At 30.5% G+C, this 26,958-nt stretch overlaps 1 protein-coding gene across 3 annotated transcripts in view; it reads left to right on the plus strand.

Annotated features, from left to right (window-relative positions):
* Window positions 1–26,141, plus strand: part of LOC129975667 (nuclear receptor subfamily 2 group E member 1-like) — a 47,443-nt gene extending 21,302 nt beyond the window's left edge. For 2 of the 3 annotated variants that reach the window (XM_056088781.1, XM_056088780.1), the window contains exons 2-10: window positions 3,996–4,154; window positions 6,900–6,981; window positions 10,820–10,838; window positions 14,439–14,580; window positions 19,005–19,225; window positions 20,253–20,390; window positions 21,442–21,538; window positions 22,685–22,834; window positions 24,210–26,141. In XM_056088781.1, the coding sequence (XP_055944756.1) occupies window positions 3,996–4,154; window positions 6,900–6,981; window positions 10,820–10,838; window positions 14,439–14,580; window positions 19,005–19,225; window positions 20,253–20,390; window positions 21,442–21,538; window positions 22,685–22,834; window positions 24,210–24,511 (1,310 nt within the window). In that variant the 3' untranslated portion in view covers window positions 24,512–26,141. The remainder of the gene's footprint in view (window positions 1–3,995; window positions 4,155–6,899; window positions 6,982–10,819; window positions 10,839–14,438; window positions 14,581–19,004; window positions 19,226–20,252; window positions 20,391–21,441; window positions 21,539–22,684; window positions 22,835–24,209) is intronic. The other variant, XM_056088782.1, reaches the window with a different exon arrangement.
* The last annotated feature ends 817 nt before the right edge of the window (window positions 26,142–26,958 follow it).

Here is a 26,958-nt window from a genome sequence, read left to right on the forward strand (position 1 = left end):
ATTAAACCTTATTGAATACAAAAAACATTTCTGAAATGACGTTTGCAAGTGTTCGAGCTCAATTAAAAGCAATGAGTTAGTTAAGGTGAAATTTTGCATTTTGTCATTTCGCGTAATTTATGAATCTATGATGCATTTTGGAGATTTTTCTTGCTTTGAAGTGAGGCTTTTTCTTAAACACACATTCAGTTTTCTTCCATGCGCATTGAAACTGCTCAAAAACTCGCATCAATAAGGCTTTTTAAACATGCCTATGCTGTCACTAAATTTTAAAAAAGAGCATCGCATATAATTTTAGTTATTACATTAATTGGCCTTTGTTATTCAATTGAATGAAATACACTTATTTATTTGATTTAATTTGAACGTAATTAAAAATTAATTTATAAAACATTATTGATATCAGAGGAAAAGAGAGCCTGACAATCAAATTGGAAGTACTGAATAAATTATTGGTTGAATTTTAGAATTGCCCATACATAATTTTGATAATATTCCAAAATTCCAGGCATTGAAATGACAAATGACATAAAATTAAAAATCAATGGCCAACTGGTAATTAGTTTAAAACGGAAGAAAATCCTTTGGGTATTCTGAAGTACTTTTTAATTTCTTATATAGGCTATGAAAATAAATGTCCCTAATAAAATTAGGTGAAATAATCAAGGGATTGAAATCGGCTTATTACAAACATGAACAAACTTCTTAAGGCTATTTGATTTTAATATACATTTTTTTTTCCTGACTTCCTTTGGTTTAAGTCATTTACTGGGTCAAATCATTTACTCTTATTTTCGTCTTCATATCCTTCTTCGTTATGATCTCCCTAAGGAGACAAACATACAGTGTGAAGAATAGGGAAGGGGGTGACGATTCTGAAACGTTACCGATTCGGAGCAATATTGTAAATTCCAATCAATTAAATATTTGGACCAATAAACATATAAATTATCCTAAAATACTGCTAATGTAGTATGTGAAATAATTTATAGAGGGGGAAAATTGCATGATTATTATCATAGATGTTTAGATTTATCATTATTTTGGATATTATCAAGTAAACATTCTAACAAAAAAATTAATAGATTTTATGTCTTTTGCAAATAAGTAGAAAAATAGGTAATTATATTCTCGAATAGGACATTTGTTTTGCTAATTCATTGCAATAATTTTATAAAATATATATTTAAGCACACAATTTTATTAATTTTTTTTCATCTCCAAAAAATTACTTATTGGACAACAAATTGTTTGTTGCTGTTGCAACAACAAAATTGTGTTGCTTTAAAGTATTCGAACTATAATCTTGATGAATAACCCAAAAAGTATATAAAATCACTATCAGTTTTCATAAGCCAGAACTATAAAAAAGATTAGAGGCGTCAATTAGTTAGTTCAAATATAGCAAAACCCATACTTATATAGTTTTATGAGCGGAAACAATGGAAGAAAAAGTGATACAATGCTTAACTTGACTTATACAATGCTTATACTTGGGTTCACACACTGTGAGCTGGCCTGAATTTGAGAGTCAAAAAACATCTTTGCTTTTGCCCAGCTTAAGCAAAATCTTGGGCGAATATTGGTATCAATTCCTTAATTAAGGCAATGAAACATTTCTTCGATTATTGCAAAGTGCATTTCAAGAAAGTTAATAGTTTTGTTTTTAAAACTACTTCTCTATGTACATTTAAAAAAAGAATGCCCGGATTGCCTGATTTCGGTAACCTTCTCCTATTAGTTTAAAAGCTCTGAAAAATCAGATACAAGAATATCTCATTTCAACATCCTCTACATTTCATCTACACAACCCCGCTGTTCAAGAACCATTTTATAATAACCATGAAAACGATATCCAAACTTAATCGCATTTCTAAAATAACCATACTTTTCCTTCCAAACAAGTTAATCACCTAATGAAACACTGAACTAAAGATGATCCGTTATTAAAACCGAAAGCCGTTTTCGATTTCCTGACAACGTCATCAATAATTGCTTCCGTCCGTTACATTTAATGCCCCGAGAACCAAATCACGTCCGTGTATTGTTTTGATGCTGGATAAATCACGGCACCCACACCCACCTGATGAGTGGATGCGTCGCAAACGGAGCGTGCAGTAGCAGATGCTCCCTTCTGACGTCACTTTCCCCTCTCCCGGGGGGCAGGAAATGGCACGAGAAGCTACTGAATCGCGTGATACCTTCCCAAACGATTAGCCACACGTCGGGTGCGTCTCATTTAGTTGTTTCTTCTCTTTTTTTTTTATCATCTGTTTTACGTCATGAGAAAATAAAGAACCCAAGGTCAGTTGTAGGCCGTATTGAAGGGATCTCTATATCAAATAGAGAAGGGTCTCTAGCAGAGTGGGTCATAATCCCACACGAAGCCTAGAAGAGTATTAGGGGGACTTAGAACCTACCCAAGTCAAATCGATAATCATCTGTTATGAAATCGGTTAAGATTCTTTTTTTTTTTTTTTTTTTTTTTTTTTTTGTCCAGTATAAACCAGTCTATTTTTGATACAAATTCATGCAATAGCGGATATAATTTTCAGTAATATGCTAATTTTATATTCGCTATGATATAAAAAATTAAAGTAAAATTTTCTGTTCAAAGTATTTGATAAAATATATCTTCTATTAATACTAAAAGATTCTTCAATTAGTACCTTAATTCATAAAATCTTTATAACTTCCTTGAATTAGTTTCCTGAAAACTTTCTAGCATACTTTCTAATGAAGGTACAATCACTAAGAACGCTTTGTGTGGCATTGATGTACAATAGTTAAAAAACATTAACTTTTGGCATGAATTCAGCATGTTTACTAAATCTATCGTGTCATCCTTGGCGAGTTATTTGGCGATTAATCTCTGGCATGCGGCGAATAGTATCTGAAAATCGAATTTGTGTTTTAGACGAGTTTTTCCCAACCGACTGAAACTGAAATTTGACACAAAACTACACTTGGAGTCACAAAACCCCATACCAAATTTCACGCTTTTAAGTTATCGTGCATACATGTTTCTGAAAGTACAGACCGACAGAGTGTTAGCCCCTCATTGGATTTGGCTCAAGATCTGGTAGGTGTCTAGACTATAGATGTTAATTCTGTGTGTCGAATTTCATCTATCTAGCTCTTTTCATTTTCTAGTTATGGTGCTAAATTATATGCAAACAGACGAATGGGCATACTTCTTCTGACAGATTTTGCTCAAAATTAGATTTTTAAAAAATCTACAATTTAGGTATAAAGACTGTATGCCAAATTTCCTCCGTCTGGATCAAAGCGGTTTTGAATTCTTTGTCACAGACAGACGGACGGACATATTCCAAAAATGTATTTTTCGAACTGAAAGAGTTCTAAAACGTGGAGGTGCGTGGAAACCACGAGTTCGAATTTTTTGACAATTATTATACTTTATTTATACTACGTATGCAAGAAAGTAAAAGCAAACTAAAAAACATTAGTAGCAAGTTTGAAAATTAAGCCTTAGTTTATATTGCTTTCATAATGATGTTTGTAACTTTTAACGATTCTGCTTAATAGGCGCTTTGCTCTTTAAAATGCAGAACTATTAGAATTGCTTCTTAAAATTATCTAATGAGAAAACTATTACCTTATTTTATGCTTGTTTGAATTTTTCTGTAATTAAGAGTGATTCAATTTTTTTTAAATAAAAATTTTTTATTAACCAAAATTAGATTTTATAAATGTTTAGATTTGATTTAAGTACAACATTTAATTTTTAACCTAAGATTGCCCATAAAAGTCAAGAATTTTTTTTTCAAAAGTTTTTATAATTTCTTTTTCTTGTATCCTAGTGAATTCCTTGGAGAACGAATAAATCTGTTAGGTATTAAGTTTGTTTTTTACTTAACAGACGACATTTAAAAGCTTTTTTAGCAACATTTAAAAAAGATTTTCATGCAAGTATGAAACCTGAGACATTATATGGAAGTCCAGAAATTCAAATGTTGCAATTGTTATTTCAGATTTTCAAGAAGTTCAGAATTGTGATTCGAATGAAAAGCAAAATTCAGTTATCAGACAGCAGACAAGTGATTTTTCAATAGAGAGATTTCTAAGGAAAGGTGATAAAAATGAAGACAGATGTAATATAAAAAATGAGGCACAGTTTGAAAGAAAGAAAGGTAATGTAAATAAACTTAATATTTAAATAAAAGGAAATAATTAAAAATTAAAATAAAATGAGTACTTAAAAAAGGAAGTAATTAAAAATTAAAATAAAATGAGTACTTAAAAATTAAAATAAAATGAGTACTTAAAAATTAAAATAAAATGAGTACTTAAAAATTAAAATAAAATGAGTACTTAAAAATTAAAATAAAATGAGTACTTAAAAATTAAAATAAAATGAGTACTTAAAAATTGAAATAAAATGAGTACTTAAAAATTAAAATTAAATGAGTACTTAAAAATTGAAATAAAATGAGTACTTAAAAATTAAAATTAAATGAGTACTTAAAAATTAAAATAAAATGAGTACTTAAAAATTAAAATAAAATGAGTACTTAAAAATTAAAATAAAATGAGTACTTAAAAATTAAAATTTAAAAAAGAAAGTAATTGAAAATTACATAAATATTTAAAAAAGGAAGTAATTAAGAATGAAAATACTTTAAAAAGTAAATAAAATTAATGGTTTTAGTAAGTAAAACAGCCAATAAAATACAAAATAAATAAAATTATTTTAAAAAATTAAATGAATAAAATTTTAATTTTGTAATTAAAATTTTATTTTATTTTTTTAATAAAAAAATAAAAATAAGATAGTATAAAAAATAATAGCTTTGAAATTTTAAGAAACGCTTTAATACAAACAAATCGGCATTTATTTCAGCATCATTCCTGTATAAGTAAAATATTTAATGTGAAATCCTTAACAGGTAGTGTCCGATTGTAGAGCATACGTCAAACTGTTGTATTTTGAAATTTATAATCTACAATAGTGATTCACAGTACTATAAATCAATGAAATTACTATCTATATTCCAAGAACATAGTAATTCTTAATTAAAATATGTTAAACTCTTAATTGAACGCATATGGCAGTCCATTTTCAAAGTAGAAATTCTGTCTAATTAGAAAATGAAAAAAGTCATGTAAGGCACCAGCCTTTGTAACAATTTGCCTTTTGAATATAAAATTATAGGTGGGTATCTTGATTAACAGGCAGATATCGAACCAAATGGTCGAAAAGAATACATTCATACTCTATTTTCATCATAATACTGTAACTATAAAATGCGCCACATTATATAAATATATCAGTGTGAGTAATGTCCTCGAGAAAAAAATGTCCTCGATGGGTAATTCAATTTTTTAAGCAGCGTTCGCACTATGCCAACTATTGCAACATACAACATAATAGAATGTCACACCTACCCTAGAAAGATCATGCTACCCTGAAAGGACAGTGGTAAATAGTTGTCCAGTCGATACAACCATTTGCCGCTATCCTGATAACGTTGCTTCAGCTGTTCATATTATTAGGACAATACTTGAATAACAGTAGAAAGACGACTATTGCTCTTAATAATTGGCGTCGAATGAATGCAACTTTAAAGATGAAAGATCTACTGCTTACTAAATCGAGAAACTTGCTGACGCATACAAGAATAAAGTATTCGAAACAAAGTTCTTCTAGTTGGTACTCGGTTCGATTTTTATTTACATTTGCTTTGTAAATGCGTCCCTTCCTGAAATACCATTCCCCCTTTCTTACAACACTGCCATCTGCTGACTACCGTTTTTATTTACCTATTTGCTTGAAGTGGGGGTTTGATTTGTACAATTCCTCTGCCGAACAGTTAACTGTTCCTGCGGAGTTGTTTATTATTGTTGCCCCGTGACTAAAGATCATTCGAAAAATAAATAACTGTGAAGAGATAGTCCATGTTTTGTTTGTAACAAAAACCGCAGTTTTTTTTTATTCGGTGATGTGGCCCTTATTTGTAGTATGGTCGTTTCTATATCTATACATTGACTTTGTTTTTTCCTTATAAGGTATAGATTTCGATAAAAAAAATTAATATCGTTGTCTTTAATAATCGATTCTTAAGATCAGATATTTAAATAGATAAATAGAGACGTTCCAGTGCATTTAAAATCTAATGTTAGTTTTGTTTGTACATCGGGATCCAACTTTCAGGTGTACTAGTACAATATTCGTGATAAAATGTGGAAATAAAATTTCGAATATGTATAAATCCAAAATTTGGTTAAAAAAAATCGAAATAAAACCCCAAAATTTAGTAAATATTAACAATTTTGGCCACAAGACCATGTATGAGATGCAATTTATTCCAGCCATTGCGATTTTGAGAATCAAATTTGCAAGTATGCAAATAAACAGAACGTCATACGATAAATTTTTTGATGTTATTATTCCAAACTTCGATAGGTGTCTACAATTCAATATATGTGTGTGTATATGTGTAATAAATTATATCCATCAATGTCTTTGTACTGAAATACTGTATTCACTTGCATATGCATATAAAGAGGCTTCTCCCCCCATAGATTTCGTACAAAATTTGAGTAAAATCTATACATTTGGTGTAAAGGCCGCATACAAAATTCCTTACGTCTAGCAGATCTAACATGTGAAGAATCCTCAATCTTGTATGGTTATTTTTTTATGATGGCAATACTTTCTTCTTTATCTATAATTTTAAGGAAAATAAAAAGTCTCAATGGTAGAAAAGTTTACATTTCTCAGACTTGCAGATTATGAAATTTGACAATAAAAATCTTATCGCCTATTCATAAAATCTCAGAAGTAGGCAGGTTTGTATCGCTGTTTTATCTAAACCATTCTCGACTATAGTAGATTAAGTTTTGGTAATACTGATCTGAATATTTTCTCTTTACAGACCGCCTTCTGCCAGATGTACACTGTAAAGTGTGCAAAGACCAATCTTCTGGGAAACACTATGGTATCTATTCTTGTGATGGGTAAGCGTTTGTACTTTTAAATATGTTTCAACTTATAAGCATTATTTCTAGGGGAATTACCTTTATGCAAAAAGAATTACTTATTTTATGTTAATGTAATGGGTAAAAAAAAATGTTGCATAGAAAGATAAAGTTAAATTTTCTACATTCTTGTTGAACATCGCATTACTATCTGAAATGAAATATAAATGTTCGATCAAAATATTTAAATACAAAGACAAACTATTTTTAGTGTTTTAGGAGAACTGTTAAAATAAAGAGTAATTATCCAACGACTTGGGAGCAAAAATGACTTTACATGCTTGTTCATTTTCCAAAGTAGATGTCTGTATTGAAAGGGTAATACAAGCTGCAAGATGTTTTTGAAAAACTTTTCCTTTATTTATTGGTCAAAGTAAAGGAAAAGGAAGCTGTTTTGTGTCAGTTATTAATATATGATAACTATGTCAACAAGTGAACTTGATCAGTTTTTTTGTACCCTTCTAAAAACATCATCAATCATGTCTACTACTCATCAACAGCTTTAAATAACTACCCCGAGACCACCTGTGAATCCATTTCGCTCGCCACGCTTCTCAAATAAAGCTGCTTCTGATAATTTGGGTCAGAGTAGGGGTCGAAAAAATTAAGTTCTGGGAACTAATTCTCCCCAAACGCTAATAGAATTTCCAACTCACTGTAAAGCGATAGCCCCGAAGTGCGGATGTCTCGTTTTTTGGAACGTCATTATTTGATCATTAGTCTTTCAAGCAATAAACCTGACAAAGAAGGCTACAAAATTTATCGCCAACCAGTTAACTCAAGAACAACTTTTTCTGAAAGATTATATTTGAAATCTTAGATCTGGGTTGTCGTAAGTTGAGTCCTGGCACCAAATCGTCAACGAGTGAAATCGAAAACGGAAGGATACTTCCGAAATAGACCATCATTAGTCCAAGACTGAATTAACAGTATGTTGTCATATAATTTCTTATCTTGAGATTGTTATTATATCCATGACTGAGATGTCTTCTTAGATTGCCATTATATCCATGACTATGATGTTTTATTTGACTAATGTTAGACAGCAGCGGAGTTTAGCAGACTTTGGTACAAAACAAATATCTGTCTTTATGAAGGGGTCGTTGATAAAAATATCACTCCACGGGGGTTGGAGACATAGGGTTGCGCCCCTGCTGCTTGCACAGAACAGCTATTATCGGTCCCACACCACCTCTCCATCAAAGGGGGAGGGGGAGTTCCGAACATCAAGAGAAGGAAATCAAAAATCGGAAGCCGCCAGTCTCCCACATCCCTCGCTTCTGTGTCTGACACCGCCCATAACAGAAGTGAATGTACATTACTGGATATTTTTTTCAGGGGGGAGGAGATATTTATGGTCTATTCAATGGAAATGACAGGAAAGAAAAAGATAAATGTGTTTTTGCTTTTATTCTGTCAAGAGATAAACAAGGCGTGCACTTTTCCAGGACGGCCAACTAGTTCTGTCCATTAGAGCACATAAAAAAAAAGGACTTTAAAGCAGAATGATCAAATAATTTTTATTATGATCCTACCAATTCTGTAGAAATCTTAATTTCATTGTATTTCAATTATCTGTTATATAGTAGATGCCACTTAATGCCATTATCGTTAATGTTATCATTCGATTAATATTATTAAAATCATCCGAACCAACGTATTAAAATATATACAAAAGTATTTATTTTGCGTAATCACTATATCGTTTAATATTTTTGAATGTCAAGTAGAGAATGGATTGATGCTTCATTTTCAACCAGCGTTAACGAATTAATAATCGCGGAATTTATTGCTCCACTTGTAAGAAAAGATCTGAATTGATTAAGAGTCATTTTTCACATGGTATGGATTTCCCACTCTTTTATCTGGTCTAAAGCAATCTGGATTGGTTGAGTTCTTTAAAACAGCCATAAATTACCTTTGTCTGCAATTAAATGTCGAAAGCAAAATGCTAAAAATTCTGAGCAGAGACGAAAATTTACCAAAAATGAGTCACCACAAAGCTTTGGCACGATAAGAAAAGTTGTTTTTTTTCTTCTTTGTAAAATTTTAAAAAGTCAAAAGCTTTTTATGAGCAAGTTCCAAGTAATAAATACTGATAATTCTGAGGGGGCAAGTGTGTAAAAAAAATCTCCAATGATCACGAGATAAATCAAGCATTTGTTAATTTGGAATCTGGCAGTGTACCAGCTTCCAACAATTTTTTTTAAAAAAGCGATAAGAGTACGAATAATATACAAATGATTTGTAAAAGATTAAATGCAACAATTAAAGACATTTTAATTAATATTTTTAAATAAATCATAGATAACCCTGAGATAAGTGGGTTTCTCCCTTTTATTTTCCTTTGATATTATAAAAAGAGTATAACTGATATTACCCAATTTGTTTCTTGTCATCAATCGATTAATGCTTTTATTAAAATTCGTATTATCAAAATTCATAAGTCTCGAAGTGATTACACTAAACTGCAGCTGCTTGGAGATAATAAGTTGAAAAGTATTTGTATGAATTTCTCTGATATCTGGCATCTAAATATCGTTGCATTTTATGCAGTCTTCTCTGAGTAATCATCTGCTATCAGATTTTATTTTCTATTTAATAAAATTTCTATCTGCGTAAATGGAAAACTATATCCGCAATTTTTTCCTCTCCTTAACATCAAATGCAGATATGATTTTTCGACTAAAAACTTGTAATCGCTTTATATGAGCTGAGATATAAAGCGATTACACGCATTTTTATGAAATATCTGTACGCTAGAGGTAAATCTAAAAAATATTTCCCCTCCATATGCACATAAATATTTGACCATTGTTTTGCTCTTCTATTGAGCTCCTCATTAAGATATTTTAATTTCGATAACTTAATACTACAGCATTCATTGTAACACTGCCAAAGAAAGAAAAATTACCGGGGGTAGTTACACAGCCATACCCCACCCATTAACATATACAAACTTCACTCCACCACTCAAGTCAGTAGATTAAAAATCATTTCCCCGCATTTCCATCGGGGATCGGGGAGGCTTCTATTAAAATGACAGCCCGGCCAGTCGGAGCTGGTTGTCACTCGCAACAATGGGTGTCTGCCACCACACTGTGGATATATCACGTGCGACCCTGTCAAGCAGACGCTGCCAGAGGGTCGTGAGAATGAACCAAAGCAGCCAATGCCTGCTCAGAGCATATTTCGAATAAATTCAGCTTGCTTTTATTCATGGCATAATGCTAGGCGTTGTGTAGGTGGCTGGTGGCTACTTTAGAAATCGCACATTGCGTCTAGTTTCATTGCCGAATGATTAGATGTCTTATAACGGATTTTAAACATCAATTTGCCATCTGAAATATGTTAAAATTTCATAATCATGCACTTCCTATCCTACTGTCAAAGGGTACAACAGTTTTTTTTAGACAGATTTTTCCGTCGCAAAAAAGTTGGATTTTTTATAACAAAAATCATATGCACGTATTCTATAATTATTTTTTTTAAAAAATAATTCAATGACACGTTAGTTTTTAACTCTTTTTCAGCTCTATATTGAAGTACAAAGTAACAAATTATGGAGAGAGATAATTAAGAAGTATTATTCAACAATTTTTTTATGGATATGTTGCAGGGAACTTGAATCAAAATCGCTAATATAGTATTTCAAATACATTTTCCGGTAAATTAAGAAGCCTAAGGTTTATTAATTTACACTAAAAGGTTCTGAATTTTGTTTCAATAATCATCTTTGTTTAAGTATGTATTACATAAATTTATAGAAAAATAATTTGCAACTCTAGTGCTAATCTTTTTTTCTTTTTTCTTTTAGATGCGCGGGCTTTTTTAAAGTAAGTACACTTTATTGCTTGTTTAAAAAAAGTTATTAAAAAAAACTTAAAAAATTTAAATTATTCATTATTCTTTTCTTAACTAACTTTGTAATTTTGATTTGCCGTGTAAATTCTTTAACAAATTCAGTTTTACAATGGTATTAAATAAAATTTTTCTTTTATCCACAAATATTGATTTTGGTTTACTAAAAGTAAATATGTAAAAATAGGAAGAAAATAAAATTTGTTATCTTTTTGCGTTCTTTGTTATGAATTATCAATTTTTAATATCATAATCCAGAAAAGAATTTGTTCGACATACATTCTTCTTACGTGTACAAAATTTGTGAAGTATGTGAAACTATTCAAATTTAACTTCAGATTTATATTAAAAAAAAATCACTGAATTTTTTGAATTATTTATGTGTTCATAAGCGGGAAATTTGAACTAAAAAAACACTATCAGTAATATATAAATATATCTTTGCATTTTTACTTTTTTTAAAAATTAATGTAGAAAAATTAATTATTAATTACGGAAATAATTTGCGCATTAGTTTTAATTTGCAATAGAAAGCTTTTTGAAATAAAATATCATATTAGTTTAAACTCGTCTAATTAAAATTTTAAATTCAAATCTGAATTTTTTATATTTTTTTCAACTTTTTTTAAAATAATGATTTGCTGGTGTTCGAGGAAAAAAGTTAAAAGTTTAGTAATGTGAAGTTAATAATAGGATAGCAGGACTTAAGAATTAAAAAAAATTAAGAAATCGGCAAATAATTAAAAACATAATTTTAGTATTCTCTGCTCTTAGATAAATAGTTCAGCATTTTATGTAAGTTTTCTATTTTCCAGTCTTTTTTAGTTAGGACTTATCTGTATTTCAGTTTCCTTACAAAAAAAATGAAATCTACCCATGTCTAATACCAAGAAAGAGTGAAAAATAATTCTTTATATTAAAATTTTTAAAAAAATGGCAATAACGAAAGAGCGAAAAACTGTTATTCGTTACTGAATTAGGATAATGAATTATTGCCGCTGATTTGCTGAATCAACACAAATGAGGTTTGTAATTACTTTTTTCCATCAAGACTTCAGTTAGTTAAAATAAAACAGGGAAATAAAATTGGAAATGGAAATGGATTAGAACAAAATACCGAACAGCACCTCCTCAGAAATATTTGTTGTATTTAATTATAGAACTGCATTTATTTACTTATTGGAAAGTTAACGCATAAGAAAACTTTAAGGGTTACACCTGTTACATTGTAATTTTTTTATGAGAATTAACTTCCTAACCAACCCTTTTCTTGCCATGGAATTTTCAGATTTGCCGCCACTTGATTGCTGGTCCTCGTTGAAAGGCGACTAAATGTTTGTGGGACTGTTTGCACGAGACCTCCCACATTACGTGGGAAAGTACTTTGAAAAACTTTCTCTTTGGTGTTTTTGAAGATCAAGAGAAATCTTCCATTCAAATTCCCCTTTCAATTTTCTGTAATCTTTTGTCTGTATTATTGATCGCCAGAAGTCGCCTGTCAAATAGCTGCACAATGAATGATTACTCTGCCGTATTAGACGAAAGTCGCTGCACGCTTTGAAGGGATAAGTGCTGCTCCCTTTTTCAAAGCCTATCGCCATCTATATCCATCAATTCGCTTTGATGGATTTGGATGAAGGATTCTTTTAAATGGACTCTCCTGTTGATTCATACTTTTGGGAAAGAGCCATCAAAACAGACTGAAGTGGATTCCACAATATTATCTGTTCGACATTCATTTTCTTGTTCCGCAGATTCATTTCTCTGTAACGCTCAAATTTACACACTCAGAACTTTTTCCCACAAGTTTAGACAGTAATGAAAAGTGCCGAAATTTCTGTACGATACACTCCCGAGTATCCGGTTCGCGACTATCCGGCTTCCGACTGCTGTCTTGTTTTTCAAAAACTAAAATCTGTTATCTCTTATCTTAGGGTTACCTTTTCATATCTGTGTATAATTTATGAACGAAAAATAAAGTCAGTTTGAGTAAATTTTCTTAAGAATTAGCCATACGAGTTACATTAATGCTTTACTTATGTTTCCTGTATTTAAGTTAGGCTTTACTGAATTTGTTAAAATGTGAACAGTTCATATCTTTTAACTTACTTCTTCTCTAATTAAATTCTTGAAATAGTGCAGTGCAGTATATAAACATATATAAACTATCAGTACAGAACCGGAGCAGCTCCCGTATACGGCCTATTTTTGGAAATCCTGGTCGCAACTCCAGGATTTCCAAAAATAGGCCTCGCTTTATTGTCTGACATCTTAGAAACCCTAAATCCAAGCCCGTTTTTCTGCAAAACATTTTGAAATTTTTCAACATCCTGAATTTGTACATTAGCAGATGCCATGAGTAAAAATAGAAAAATAAAAATGCAAAAACAAAATAAAATGAAAAAATACAACCTGGCCACGTGGGAAATGATGGGAGCTAACAGCCGTCGACTGATACAAGTGGATAGTACAGTGTGAAATGAATGAAATTTAAAATTAGAGGTTAAGGTGAAAGGTTAAGAGATAAGGTTTAAGGTTACCATAAAGAAGAAAACGTACGCCGATAACGGCAGCCAGAAATGACCGTTTATCGCCAAATTTCTCGCCAATTTGGCGGAGGCCGTATACTGGAGCTGAGCCACAGAACCTTCTATTTTAACTCGACATATTACGGCAACGGCTTCTATGATTAATTTACCGGGCCGAGGCCGTTTTCACATTCTGTGTGTTTTGAGATATATGGAGCTCTTAATACTCAATAAGAAGTGAGAAATATATATTATAATAGTGAGCTTTGGTATAAAAACGTTGTCTTCTGACATTGTCAAGCAAAGAAATGAGTTCATAGAACTCCGGCCCATCTGCCTTTTTTGTTATCAAACCTGCCCTTCCACCACATTAGGCCGCATACACTGGAGTGTACTGTATTTTGAGTTTGGAAATTATAATACCTTGAAACTAATTTTACATTTATTGGTTGGAATTAAGATATTCAAAAGCCGAGTATATTTAGAGAAGAATCTTTTTCCACAAGATTTTTTTTTATTGCTGTTGGCACGTAGCTGCTTTTAATTTAATTAATCACTTATAATAAAAGATTTAACAAAACTTTTATTGCTGAGATTGATTAATTAATTATTGAGCAATAATCAAGATACCTTTTTGTTTGATGTAAGGAACTAAAGTTTAGTCCTATTGAAAAATTTGGCAAAACGTGCACCAATTCACATAATTTCATACAAAGATTAATAAAGATGGGTGAGAATCATTTTTCCCATGGCCCTAAAAAGGGTTAACATACTTATTTTATAGTGTGTAAGCTAATTTTTTTAAGGAATCTAACATGAATGCCTAGATCATATTTAAAAGACAAGCAACATAGAAAATGTCCTATGCTCTTCCTCTTCTACTTTTTCTAATATCCAAGCTTTATCCGAGATTATTAAACAATATTTCGCTTTGATACTGATGAAGTCCTGCTAGCTTCTAAAATTTTATAATGCTGGTAAAGTCCCGATTTCATTTAAATTTCATGATTTAAAACGCTAACATAGTGTCATATTTGTCATTTACAGAGGTCCATCAGAAAAGCTCGCCGATACGTGTGCAAATCGAGGAGCAACAAAACAGACTCTTGCATAGTCGACAAGGCGCACAGAAACCATTGCAGAGCTTGCAGACTTAAAAAATGTATTGAAGCCGGCATGAAAAAAGACGGTAAGTTGATTTCCCAATGGCATTACTGCCGAAATAACGTTTTAGGTTCTTAAAAAAAACTGATTAATTATGAAAATAGAAATATAATTATAAGGAAATAATTAGGGTAAAAGTATATTGCGATTTTTTAACAGGTAATTCACCCGTACTGTTATGTAGTCCTTAAGCCTTTCTATTCATTGCACTATGTATGTCTCTAATTTTCTGTCAACTCCAGTGAAATTTCATTTTTAAATTAAATTTTAATTAGTTGAATTTCAATTTTATTTTTGGAAATTATAGAATAAAGATACCAAAATTTCACTTAATTTTTAATTAATGTAAATTCTAATTAAAATTTTTAAAAAATGCCCTGAGGTACACACTTTTATCCTTCAAAATATGTATGTGCCAAATTTGGTAATTCTAGGTCAAAGGGTTTGGCCTGTAGAGCGCCAATACACATGCACAGACATTCATCTTTATTATAAGTAAATATAAAGATTGAAAACCGATAATTAACCAATCTTTTTGGGAGCTGGGAAATGAATATATTGGCGTCGCTCTATGAATAATTTTAAATAATTAAAAGGTTTTCTCCGCAAATTACTAAGTAGGCTATTTATTATTTTCTTTTTCAAAGATCCAGTTTTAAACTGATAACTGAACTTTTAGAAACCTTTTCCATTTGGAATAAATTTGTAAGAGCATTTTAAAGTATTTAAGAGTAAAAGAAGAACTTTGGTTTGAAAATCTTTAAAAAGTTTTTAAAGTAGATAATAGAATATCGGGATGTGAAATTTATTTCGTTTTTGTCTTGGAAAATAAAACTGAATCGATACTATTAATAATAGATTGCTATCTAAATACCTGTATATATTTTTTTTCCTATTCATTCCTGCTGAAAATTTTACAATATATTTTTTTAAGTTGGAAAAAAAAGTTGAATATATTACTGATAACTAACTCCTGCTTCTCGAAATAGATTCGAGCAATGCATTCTAGTAGATCTTAGAAATACTGAAAAAAATATATATTGTGTCGATTTCAAAAGTCATTGACCATGAGTAGAATGCCTATTTGATACTGCTATCCATCTGTCCATACTCAATGACCTCATTGTAACAACTTAATCATCGTGGAGGCTCTACCTAAAATTCTAGGCTTCCACAGTCCTCTTAACTGCAAAAAAATTCCAGAAGTCGTCGTCACAAGCGACTTCTTCAGACTTTTGACGCCGGTCCAATAAAAGGGGCAGCACAATTACTTTCCTTTCATTTTCTTTTCCTTTTTTTTTTTTTCCCCTTAAGTTCCAGCCTCTTTTGAATCACACCATCTTCAAATCTTCATGAATGAATCCGAATCAAAAGCCAACGCGAGTCATGGGAACCCCTATGGGCGAGTCTAACTTTATAAAACAGAATAGAGAGAGAGGAGAAAAAAGGGGGGAGGAGGATCATTCACGTTTTCGAACAGAAGTGCACTTCCTAGAAGTCTGTCCGCATTGCATAAAAAATGTTCTTTATCGAGTTATTAAAACCAACGGAGCAACAGGACCGGGACGTGCATGATAGGCCCCTTCTCTCTATAGAGTCCCTCCAGGTGTGTGCCCCCTCTCAATGGGGGTCGCGGGATCGATGACAACCCCCTCTGGCGGCACAAAAGCATCCTCGGGAGCAGAAAAACCGAGTTTGAACAGTTGAAGAGTAGATACCATGCTGTGTCTATGGGATCCAAGCACCTGTATTAATTGATGAGTCCATACTATCAATGACGAATGATTTCGTTTTTTTCCCCCTCCATCAATGGTGGTTGTTATTTCGCGTGAGTGTACCCTTGATGAATTCCCGATGTACAGTCGAGAGAGAGGCGTATGCACACGCACAGGGTGGCACGCTGATTTGTTCTGCAACATTACACGCTTTTATTCCTCATTTTCAACAATTCACATTCGGGTTTTTGTATTTTGGAGATAATGAAAGCTGCAGTTTTGATTGTGGTTATTCTTATATTTCATTCTATTTTTGAAACTTACTCGGCCATTCTAAATCCCCCCCCCCTTCCCCCACTCTGAAATGTAGGAAAATTACTTTGCAGAAATGAAAATTTAAAAAAATTACAGTCGAGGTAATGATTTGCAGTAGTTCTCTGTGTGAAAATCTTCTTTGTCTTAAATATCTAAAAATCAGCGAACAGAAAATCTAAATTTTGCTTCAATCTCAATTAATTTTTTAAATAATTCTCATGAGCATATTTCTGTTATCCAAAGTGTATTTGTGACAATTTTTTGTAACCACCGGCTTGCCTTGAGGGTCACCAACACATATTTTCCTTATTTATTAATATATTATGGAACAGTGTATTATTCCCTAAAAATGCAATTTTTTTCCAAGAAACAGTTGTCTTGTAGGCATTTCTATAAACCATAAGCAAGTGTGGATTATCCTAGGTAAAATGTACTTCAATATTTTAGATTTTGTTCAAAAGCCATTAGTTCCAATTCGGATAGTCATATCAGTGGTATTTAAATCAATAACCCAGCTTATTAAAACTTGCTTTGGATAAAGAATTTAACATTTCTTCCATGATTTTATAAAACCAATAAAAATTCGGATTCTCGACTTAAATAGTGATATTCTCTTATATATTTTTTAATTTTTAAACAGCTAAAAATTATTGAGATAATTCAAAATATTTTAGGAAATACTATTATTCAAATGTATCACTTCTATCATTTATAATTCCTAAAAACTTTTCACTTCGTCCCATTGATTGGACACACATTTTGGATGGCTCAGTCTTACAAGAAAGGATGATTAATAAAACTAACTTCCTTTCAGTGCATTACTCGATAGTGATAATGCATATTAATAAATAATACATTTTAGACAAACTTTTTGAAGTTTATAAATTATCTCACAACTTCAAACTTTTCCAATTTATCCTCACAGTACATGACTTTTTATTATTTTACATAGAAAAAAATGTGTTTTAACCTTTTAAAGGGCCATTTTTTTTCTAGTCATATTATGTTAAAATATTTTTAGGCTTGAAATTAAAATAAGAAAAGGGATTCATTTAGCTTACTAGATAAATTTAATTTGATTAATTAATTTGGTTAATTAATAATTAAGTAACAAATCGAGACACATCATTTTCTCTGAGATAAAGAACTGAAGCATCTAAGTTTCTGACTTATTAAAAATATTTGTCAGAGCTTATGCCAACCTACATACAAAGATTGATAAATTGATCGGAAGCATGCTTCCCACGGCCCTAGAAAGGATTAAATAGCTGCAATTCGAGAAAAATACTAAAAAAAATTAGTGTTTTTTTCCGTGGAATTATATATATATATGTAATGATATTTTAACTCTAATTTCAATTTAATTAATTTCCAAGATTTTATCTTAATTTAGCTTAGTAACTTCATTCTAAAAATATTCTCTTATTTCGTGATACAATTCCACTTTCTCTACTTAATTAATTCAAGAGAAGCTTTATAAAATTGCTTAGTCAGCTAAACGCCGATACTTTCACACGCTCAGCGTGAAGGGGTAAAAATGTCCAGTAAGCACATTCTTTCTTAAAAGATCCCTGTGTTTCCCTTACATGTGATTGACATGCGTCAGAAATTCCTATCAGAATCTTATTAATATATTAGCACAATAAAGAAATATTTTCCCTATCAAAATCTAAGGTTATATAAGACGAGGGATAATTTAATTCGGCCCTTCTTCCCTACTTCTGCTTTTGCAACGCTTTGTGGCGGACGCGCAATGTCCGCGTCTTTGCTTGTAAATAATTATGCTTTCCCGATGGATATTAAAAAGTATTTAAAAATGTAAAAAGTATCTTTACTGTCTTCAAACTGCATCATGCTTCACAACAAATAATGTTATATATATATATATATATATATATATATATATATATATATATATATATATATATATATATATATATATATATATGCCAAACGGTTACATTATAAATTAAACAATATCCTAGTGACACAATCACATTATAACATAGTACCTTTCCAGCAATATATATTTTTATGAAGCAAGAAAAAAAAGTATTTCGATTGTATTTTTAAAGCTAGAACTTTTCATACTACATCCGTCCTTGTATTTTTGCAAGTTTCCAGTTTAAACCAAATCCTAGTACCGCTATTACCATGTATCGGTTTTTTTTCTACAAATTTTTATCAAAACGCATTAAAAAAAAAAAGGATTTCCAAGTAACAACCTCTTACCTTTCCTACCCTTTGGAACAATCATGTGAAACTTATAAATGGAAATAAAAATGTATAGCCACATGTTGCACTGTAGGATTAATGTTATTTTGAGATAAAAAGAGATAAAATTCTGTTTCTATAATGTGTTCTGATTTTTGTTTACACACTTTATTTTAACTCGTCCATTTAATCTTGTATCCCGCAGCTGTGCAACATGAAAGAGGGCCCCGCAATTCCACCAAGCAGCGTCAGACAACAAGTCTGTTGACAGAAGCGCCTTCATCTCCTTATTTATCTCCACCCCCAATGGTTCCAGCTATGGATATGATGAGCTGCCACTCTTTCTATTCTAGATTCCTGGGGCCTGCTGTTCAAGAATACATGCCACCTGTTCCTAGTATGAGGTTATTTCAACCTGCTCCAATGGTAAGTCATCTTTATTATAATTATTGCTCTTTACTTTTGAATGGAAACAAAGAAAAAAAATATCATGGAACTGCTTGTTAAAAAATTTTTAAATCTCTTAAATCCTGAAATATAAATTTTAGTGTTCAAAGTTCATTCAGGTTTAACTGTTGGTGCTCTGAGTTCCTCACTTTCAACTGTCAAAATAGTTTTAATTCCAAGGTGAATAGCCTCTTTCCTAAAAAAGTTTTCCTTTACATTTTTGTAACATCATTGTATTTTATCAATCGCTACATAAAGTAACAATATTTAGGGAAAAAATATTAATTAAAAAAAGAGAGAAAGAAAGAAATATTTCTACATTAATTAAGGATATTAGTACTTCAGAAGTTCTGTCAAATTAATAATCAAAACTTCAGATGCTGATTATAATAGACTGATGCTGATTCAGACGGAAAAAAAAATCTAAAAAAATATGGTTGATTTCCTTTTTTCTAATTATAAATTATATTTTTCAGAAATTGTTTTTTTATAAGGAGAAAAAAGTATGAAAAAATGTCTATCGTATTTTATGAAACGCTATTTCAGAAGTATAAGCTTGATTTTCTAAAAAAAGTTGAATTTCTAAAAAAATTAGTGCTTTGAGAAGGGTTTGTTTCCGAAAAGGATAGAAATTCTGATGATTTTCTCCAAGAAAAACAAAAAAAATTTCAGAAAAAAACAACAACCTTAGAATGTTTTTTTTTTTTTTTTTTTTTTTTTTTGAAACAAAATCCCAGAATTCCATCTCAAATCTAGCGAGTTCCTTCTTGAAATAAAGATTACTATAAACTGCAATACAGATAGTTTCCCAAACAAAAATCTATGAACTAAAAATAAAACTATAAATTCGATGATTTCGTCAAATTGCGTGTGATATTGTCACTAAGAAATTCCCAGAGATGAGTATTTCCAGAAAATCTTATCCATATTAATGTGGATAGACTATTTTTTAAAATCAGATATATCTATTTAAATAAATGCTAAGATAATTTTATTTTGATTTCAGTATTATCCTACTCCAGTTGTAACTTCACCAAGAATCCCTACAGAAAACTATCGGGAACTAGCTGCAAGAATTATCCTTCATATCGTTGATTTTATGAAGTCCATCCCTGAACTTACCAAGTTGCCAATCGCTGATCAGGTAGGCGGAGCTCTTCTATTATACTCCTCCCACCCACACAATTCAAAGTATCTTTTCGCTTTTAGACTAAAACTTTCTTTTTTATTCTTGGAAGCCTTACAATCACATTTTTCATCCTTCGCTTTTTTTTCCTTGATAAGCATAACTATTGTAATTAGTAGAATTTTTGACTTTAATAGTAATTTATATAAGTAGATTTGTGAAAAAAAGAAGTTCAAAATTAATTATGAAAACAAAAAATTTTCGCTATGAATTTCATATTCTTTCAGGTTTTTTTTAATCCTTACGAACACAAAGAGTAAAGAAAGTCTTCTGACTTAATTTTTTTTTAAATTTTGTTTTCGAACGATAACTTTCAAAACAAATCTTTTTATTTATCATTAAAGAATTGTTTTCATTCCGAATTTTCCAAATTTAAGTGTTTTTAAAATATTTGGGACGAAAATTTGTATCTGCATAAAAAGAAACTCACGAATAGATAAATTTAAGCTTTCTATATATTAAAAAAAAGAGGAAAAAAAAAGAATATTTCTAATTTTTAGTACAGAGCATCGTAGTTTTATAATTTTTGTAAATTTGATTCGTCTTTTGTCTTTGTCTTGATGGATTTTAACAGCCACTGCATTTTGGACACGATAAAGTTTACATCTCAGAAATTGTCAAAAGAATGTCATGTTAATAACATTACCCAGTGTTAAAAAATTTTTTTAACATATTATAATGTTGTTTAACACCAGAATTATTGAGCAACAAATTCTTTTTGTTCATTTCGGGTCATAATTCAAATAGAAGAAATTTAAAATTCAATAACTTATTTCAGTTCTTAATTGATACATAACATGTTTTATTAAACTTTTAAACACAAAATTTTCTTAACAATTTTTGTCTACCAATATCAAAAGAATACGACAGAAAGCTCCATAAACATTTCCACCATTTCAGTATTTTACACAAGCCTATCGAAGCCGCTGTAATATACATTTGATTCATCATACTTTAGTTAAATATTTCTTAATATACAAAAAAATTTTTTTTTCTCTTCTTTCCTTAGCTTATACTTCTTGAAGAAGGGTGGAAAGAGCTGTTCCTTTTGAAAGCTGCAGAGGTCAATCTAATCCACAGTGTGGGTGTACTGCTAGCCGATATAGGTAAGCTTTTATTCTATTTCGTAGCGCAGACGATATATTAAAGCATCAGTCGCACTAGAGCAAGGCAGTTGGATTGTCATCATCATCATCATCAACAACAACAAAAAAATGACGCCGCTAACTTTTTTATTTACTGTCCGAAAATTAGTGTCGATGAAAACGGATTAAAGGGACAAGTTTGTTGAAATGGACAAACTGATTAACAGTGTTAATTAACATAATTAACAACTATTTCGAAATTTTTCCATTACGGGAATCGCGAATTTTTTAATAATTTGATTCAGTAGACCTTTTTTATGTATGTGCATCGAATTTCTTTCCAAAATTTTTGGAAGTTATTGAGATATATTTAATTCTGCTTTCTGAAAACTCCGCTCAAAAAGAGACAGTGCACCGCAGGCCATATATTAAGTAACTCTCAGCTTTTTAATAATGCCAGTAAAGAGAAAAAATGAATTAAAAATTCCTACAGCCAATATGTTCTGCAATCAAATTTTATGTCGTCTGAGTGAAAAAAAATTCCATCGACACCACTTTTGTGAAGATGAGACAATAAATTAAAGTTACAAAGGTATCCATTTTTTTTTTTTTTTTTTTTTACATGAGATGGTTTGGTGAACGTCATGATACAAGTTAAAAGAATAGCATAGCATAAAATTTAAGATTACAACAAATGCTTCAAGTGAAATTGAAAAGTTAACTCGAAAAATTATTTTTATGTAAAAGAAAACCCGATTCAATATCAAATATAATTCACAGAATCCAAACACGTTTCACATTAGGCAATTTATTTTAATTACAAAATAAGTCTCAGGTTTCTTAATTGAAATTCAATTGTATGTATATTTGTCTTTTTAAAAAGCTTTGAAATGAACAATACTAACAAAGTTGGGGAAAGAAACACCAAGAACATTACTTGAATACCAATAGCAATAGGGCATTATATTTTCCTTTTATTTATTTTGTATAGTTCTTAACTACACCCTAATAACCTTTGTCATCCAGCTAGTTTGCCAGATATATTGATGTTTTATATATAAATTAAATCTTATTTATATTATAAATAACCTTATTATATATTCCCTATTTGCATTCTTAATAAATATCCGGCATTCATCTAATCGAATCAAACCGTTCTATTTGCAGAGGATCCCAAGATAGTACCAAATTCTGATCTAAAAGCAAAACTCCGCCTGCATGCGACGACGCTCTACAATATTCTAGAGCAAATAAAGCAAGAGAGGATGGATTCCATCGAGTACTTCTACCTCAAACTCATTGCTGTTTGCAAAATAAGTAAGTATGCAAAAAAAGAGATTATTTCGAGATTATCTTTAGTTACTGCAACCAGATTCCGATGTCAGTTATATTCCAATGTTCTCTCTTTTAAATCAACAAAGTTTCGGAAATGCTTCAAAATTAATATTATTAAAATGTGCAAATTTCTGAACAGGTATTCAAATTCTGGAGGCTAACTTTTGCTGATATTCAATTAATAATCTGTAAAATTGTTTCTTTACCAGTGGGAATGGTCTCCTCAAAACTTTCTCGCATACTTTCTAATAAAGGTGTTATCCCAGAATATGCCTTGAATGGCATTGGTGTACAATTGTTATGAAATATTAATCTTTGGCATTAATTTAGAATTTTTAATGAATCTATCATATTATCCTTGGCGAGTTATTTGGCGATTAATCCTCCCCATAGTATTCGAAAATCGAATATGTGTTTTAGAAGCGTTTTTCTCAACCGATTAAAGCAAAAATTTGTCACAGAGCTATTATTGTATTGACACAATCATACATCAAGTCTGATATATTCAAGTACTTGCATTTTTAAGCTATCGAGTTGACATGTTTCTGAAAGTACAGACCTGCAGATAATCAACTTTGTTGAGTATGGTTGAAACTTTTATAGATATCTACACTATAGATATTAAATCTGTTCACCGAATTTTATCAATCCACCTCTGTAGTTATTGTGCTAGTTTATATTTGAACAATCGGATAGAGAGACTTCCTCTAAGTAGAGTTCATTCAAAATTTGAAAGAATTGTACAAATTTGATATAAAGACTTATGCCAAATTTCACCCGTCTAGCTCAAAGTGTTTTGAGTTCATTTTTTCATAGACAGATGGATATAATTTCAAAAATTTGTTTTCGTTCTGAAGTATTGTACTGTATTGAAGATTTGTCAAAATCTCGAATTCTAATTTTTTGATGATTATAATACTTTCTCTACACTTTGTACACGAGTAAAAAAAATAGACAAATCAATATTAAACAACTCGAAATATTCCGCTATTATTTAAATTTCCTTCTTCCTTTAGAAAATAGACAAATCGGAAGCAACTCAAACCGAGTATGATCTATACTGGTATACAAAAGCTAGGTTCAAATTACTGAAGGTGCTTTAGGGGAATAAATTAAAAACTTGCATTAAAATTTTGCGTGTTTTATTATTGTCAGAAAAATGCAACAGCGTTTGGAGTTCTTTCTTTTTCAACTTCGTCTATTGCTGAAAAACATGCGCATCGAATTAAACAGCATTTGATGGCTGCAGTAGCCAAACATAATCCGAATTCTATAAATGAACTTTTTTTAAAAAAAATAAATTCTTAATATGAATTCTGCAAAATTATTTATAACATTTTTCTTTATTTTGTTGCAGTCACTCCTGGAGTACCATCAAGAATCCAGAATTTGCAGAATGCGTCTGCGGTTGCCCTCCACCATCAGAACGCTATCGTGTTGTTGCAAGCCCATACGCAACGTTTGCACCCCTTCGATGCTATGCGAGGTCTAAGGCTGCTTAACATGCGGGTAATTCTCAATTCAGCGGTGGTGGAAGAAACCATTACGGAACTGTTTTTCAGGGGGATGGGAAGCATGACTGCCATTTTAAATGGTCTTTATGAAAAAGGAAGCCAACTAGATCATCGCACTGACGTGCTCGAAAAACTGCGAAGTTGAAAACAGAATTTTATTTTTCTTGTATACTCAATCAAGACTTGTAAGATATTCTGCAGACATTTAAAGAGGAAATTTCTTAAAATGTTTGATTTGGCAGATCATCTTCGGGTAAGAAAAAGTGGCTGTCAATATCTTTCCCTATTGCTTTAAGAGAAAAGGGAAAACTATTGTATTCTTTAAAGATCATAAATACGTTGACTCAAGGTTAGTAGCATGCTCGTGTGTGAATCTTTAAGAACTGTTTTGAGTCTCTTATACAAAATATTAATTACACTGTTTTTTTAAATGGTCTGTCTGTATGAGATTGGAAAAAGGCAAGTCTTAATATCCTGGAATTTTTTTCAAGAAATTTTTTAATTATTTTGCCTGTTTAGGTCAGACATATTTAAATATATAGCTAAAGAAATAAGGTGTTATCAAAGGTGTTTTTCAAAGTTCTAGTAGAATTGCAACAGGCAGTAATTATTAATTTTAACTAGATATCTTGATGATAAAGATGGATTATCAGCCATTTGGTTGATAATATACTTCCTTCATAATGTGTATATAATTTAAATTTTTAACTGATCTATTCCCAGTTTTTTAACAGTTATTCAGAATCTTTAGTAATCCGTCAAATATTTGGCACATTTTTTTTGCTTTAAGGATTTTTTTCTGTAATATAAAAGATAATCTTTAATGATTCAGGGAATCAGGATGGAAAGTTTTTGCATTTAATATGCAGGTTGAAATTATAGAAGTTATGCCATTATCTGACGGTTAATAATCTCACCATCATCATTTAACTTTTTTCCATTTTATTTTATGTCATATCTCAAAAAAAAAACAAATTCTGTTTCACTTCATGAAGTATTCATGGAGTAATATACGAGCTGCTTGGATTTGATAATGTTATAAATTATTGTCGTTATAATCATCTAAGTTATTAATTGCTAATTTGAGGAAAATGCAAAGATTGCGATGCCAACATGACGAGTGGTCATTTTCGAGCTTCAAAGGTTCTGATGTAGTTTGGTATTATGGAAGTGATGTCTTCTGATTCTATGAAGATAAGTGAATCATTGCCAAAATACCGTTGATATGATTCTGATACGGCTTATTGTGCAGATGTGCCATCACTAAAAAGTTCCAAAGCGATTATGTGACTTCAAGCTTAGATGTTATTTATGCATCAACTGGCAATTTTATCTATTTAGTATTCAAGATGTTTTATGTGGGAAATGAATAAGAAACTGATGCTGAAAATCTGGAAACTAGTCAATGTCAAATCGGATTTTCAGTGGATGGATTTCCTTTTCCGCGCACAATTCACCTGATTTGATATTGGACATTTGTGTATTTTCAAGAGTTATGACAGTTAGCAGTCTGGAACAAATAAATTCTGTAAATATATTATGCTCCAGACTAGAAAAGATCATAGACAATGTTTTGTTGAAATTTTTATTGAAATACTGTGCAAGACAAAAGAATAGAACTCTTTGGTTGAGTTTAGATATATTAGAACTTGATGCTAAAGACATTATGTTGATTCGAAAAGTTCTAATATTATGTAAATACGAACAAATGACAAACAATTGTATTGTTTTATTCTATTTTACTGCAAATTTACTACAGCATAATCTGTGATATTAAAAAAATTGTAAATACAATGCACAACTTGTAAATTATGTGTGATGATTGTATTCATATGAAAACTTTACTATATAAAAGTTTCTTAAAAAATGACCTTTTATTTGTGTTTCAAAAATAGTTAAGATAATTTATAAAATTGTAAGAAATGTAACTGATTTTTGGTTAATCAGTATGGCAATAAATTATCAAATGGTGCAGGTCGCTGAAGATTTAACATATTTCTAAAAATTAAAAATATTGCAATTAGGCAAACTGAGGGTTTAACTTTAAAAAAAGAATGACATTATCATCAAAAAAAATTTGAAATCACAATTATAATAATTTTTACGTACTGAGACTGAATACAATCTCAATTTTATTGATGGTATCAATAATTAAACTTCTATTCTATAAATTTCCTACTTATAATTTTTAATCTGTCATTTTACTTTAAAAAATAATTTATAAGAGGGGATATTATTTTTTAGATGGAAGAATATGCATAAAAGAAAGTCAAATTTTCAAAGCATGAGATTAATAAGTACGATTTTTTTTTAAATAACATTATTAAATATTCATTTTTGCTAATAATGTACTGCATCTAATAGGCCTTTTTTTTAAAAAAAAGAATAGTTTGTTTTATCATCCCGCTGATAAAACAAACGGGAGATATTTAAGCTAACAAAACAAAACAAAACAAAAAAACTAAAATGTAAGATTTTGATTTTAGTTTAGAAAAAAAAAAAAACTGGCACAGTGATTTATTCTTAATTTATTGTTTTTAATTTGACTTCTTGTTTTTTTTTTTTTTTTTTTTTTTTTGTACTTACGTGTAT

The sequence above is a fragment of the Argiope bruennichi genome, chromosome 7, assembly GCF_947563725.1.
Source record: "Argiope bruennichi chromosome 7, qqArgBrue1.1, whole genome shotgun sequence".
Lineage (NCBI taxonomy): Eukaryota > Metazoa > Arthropoda > Arachnida > Araneae > Araneidae > Argiope > Argiope bruennichi.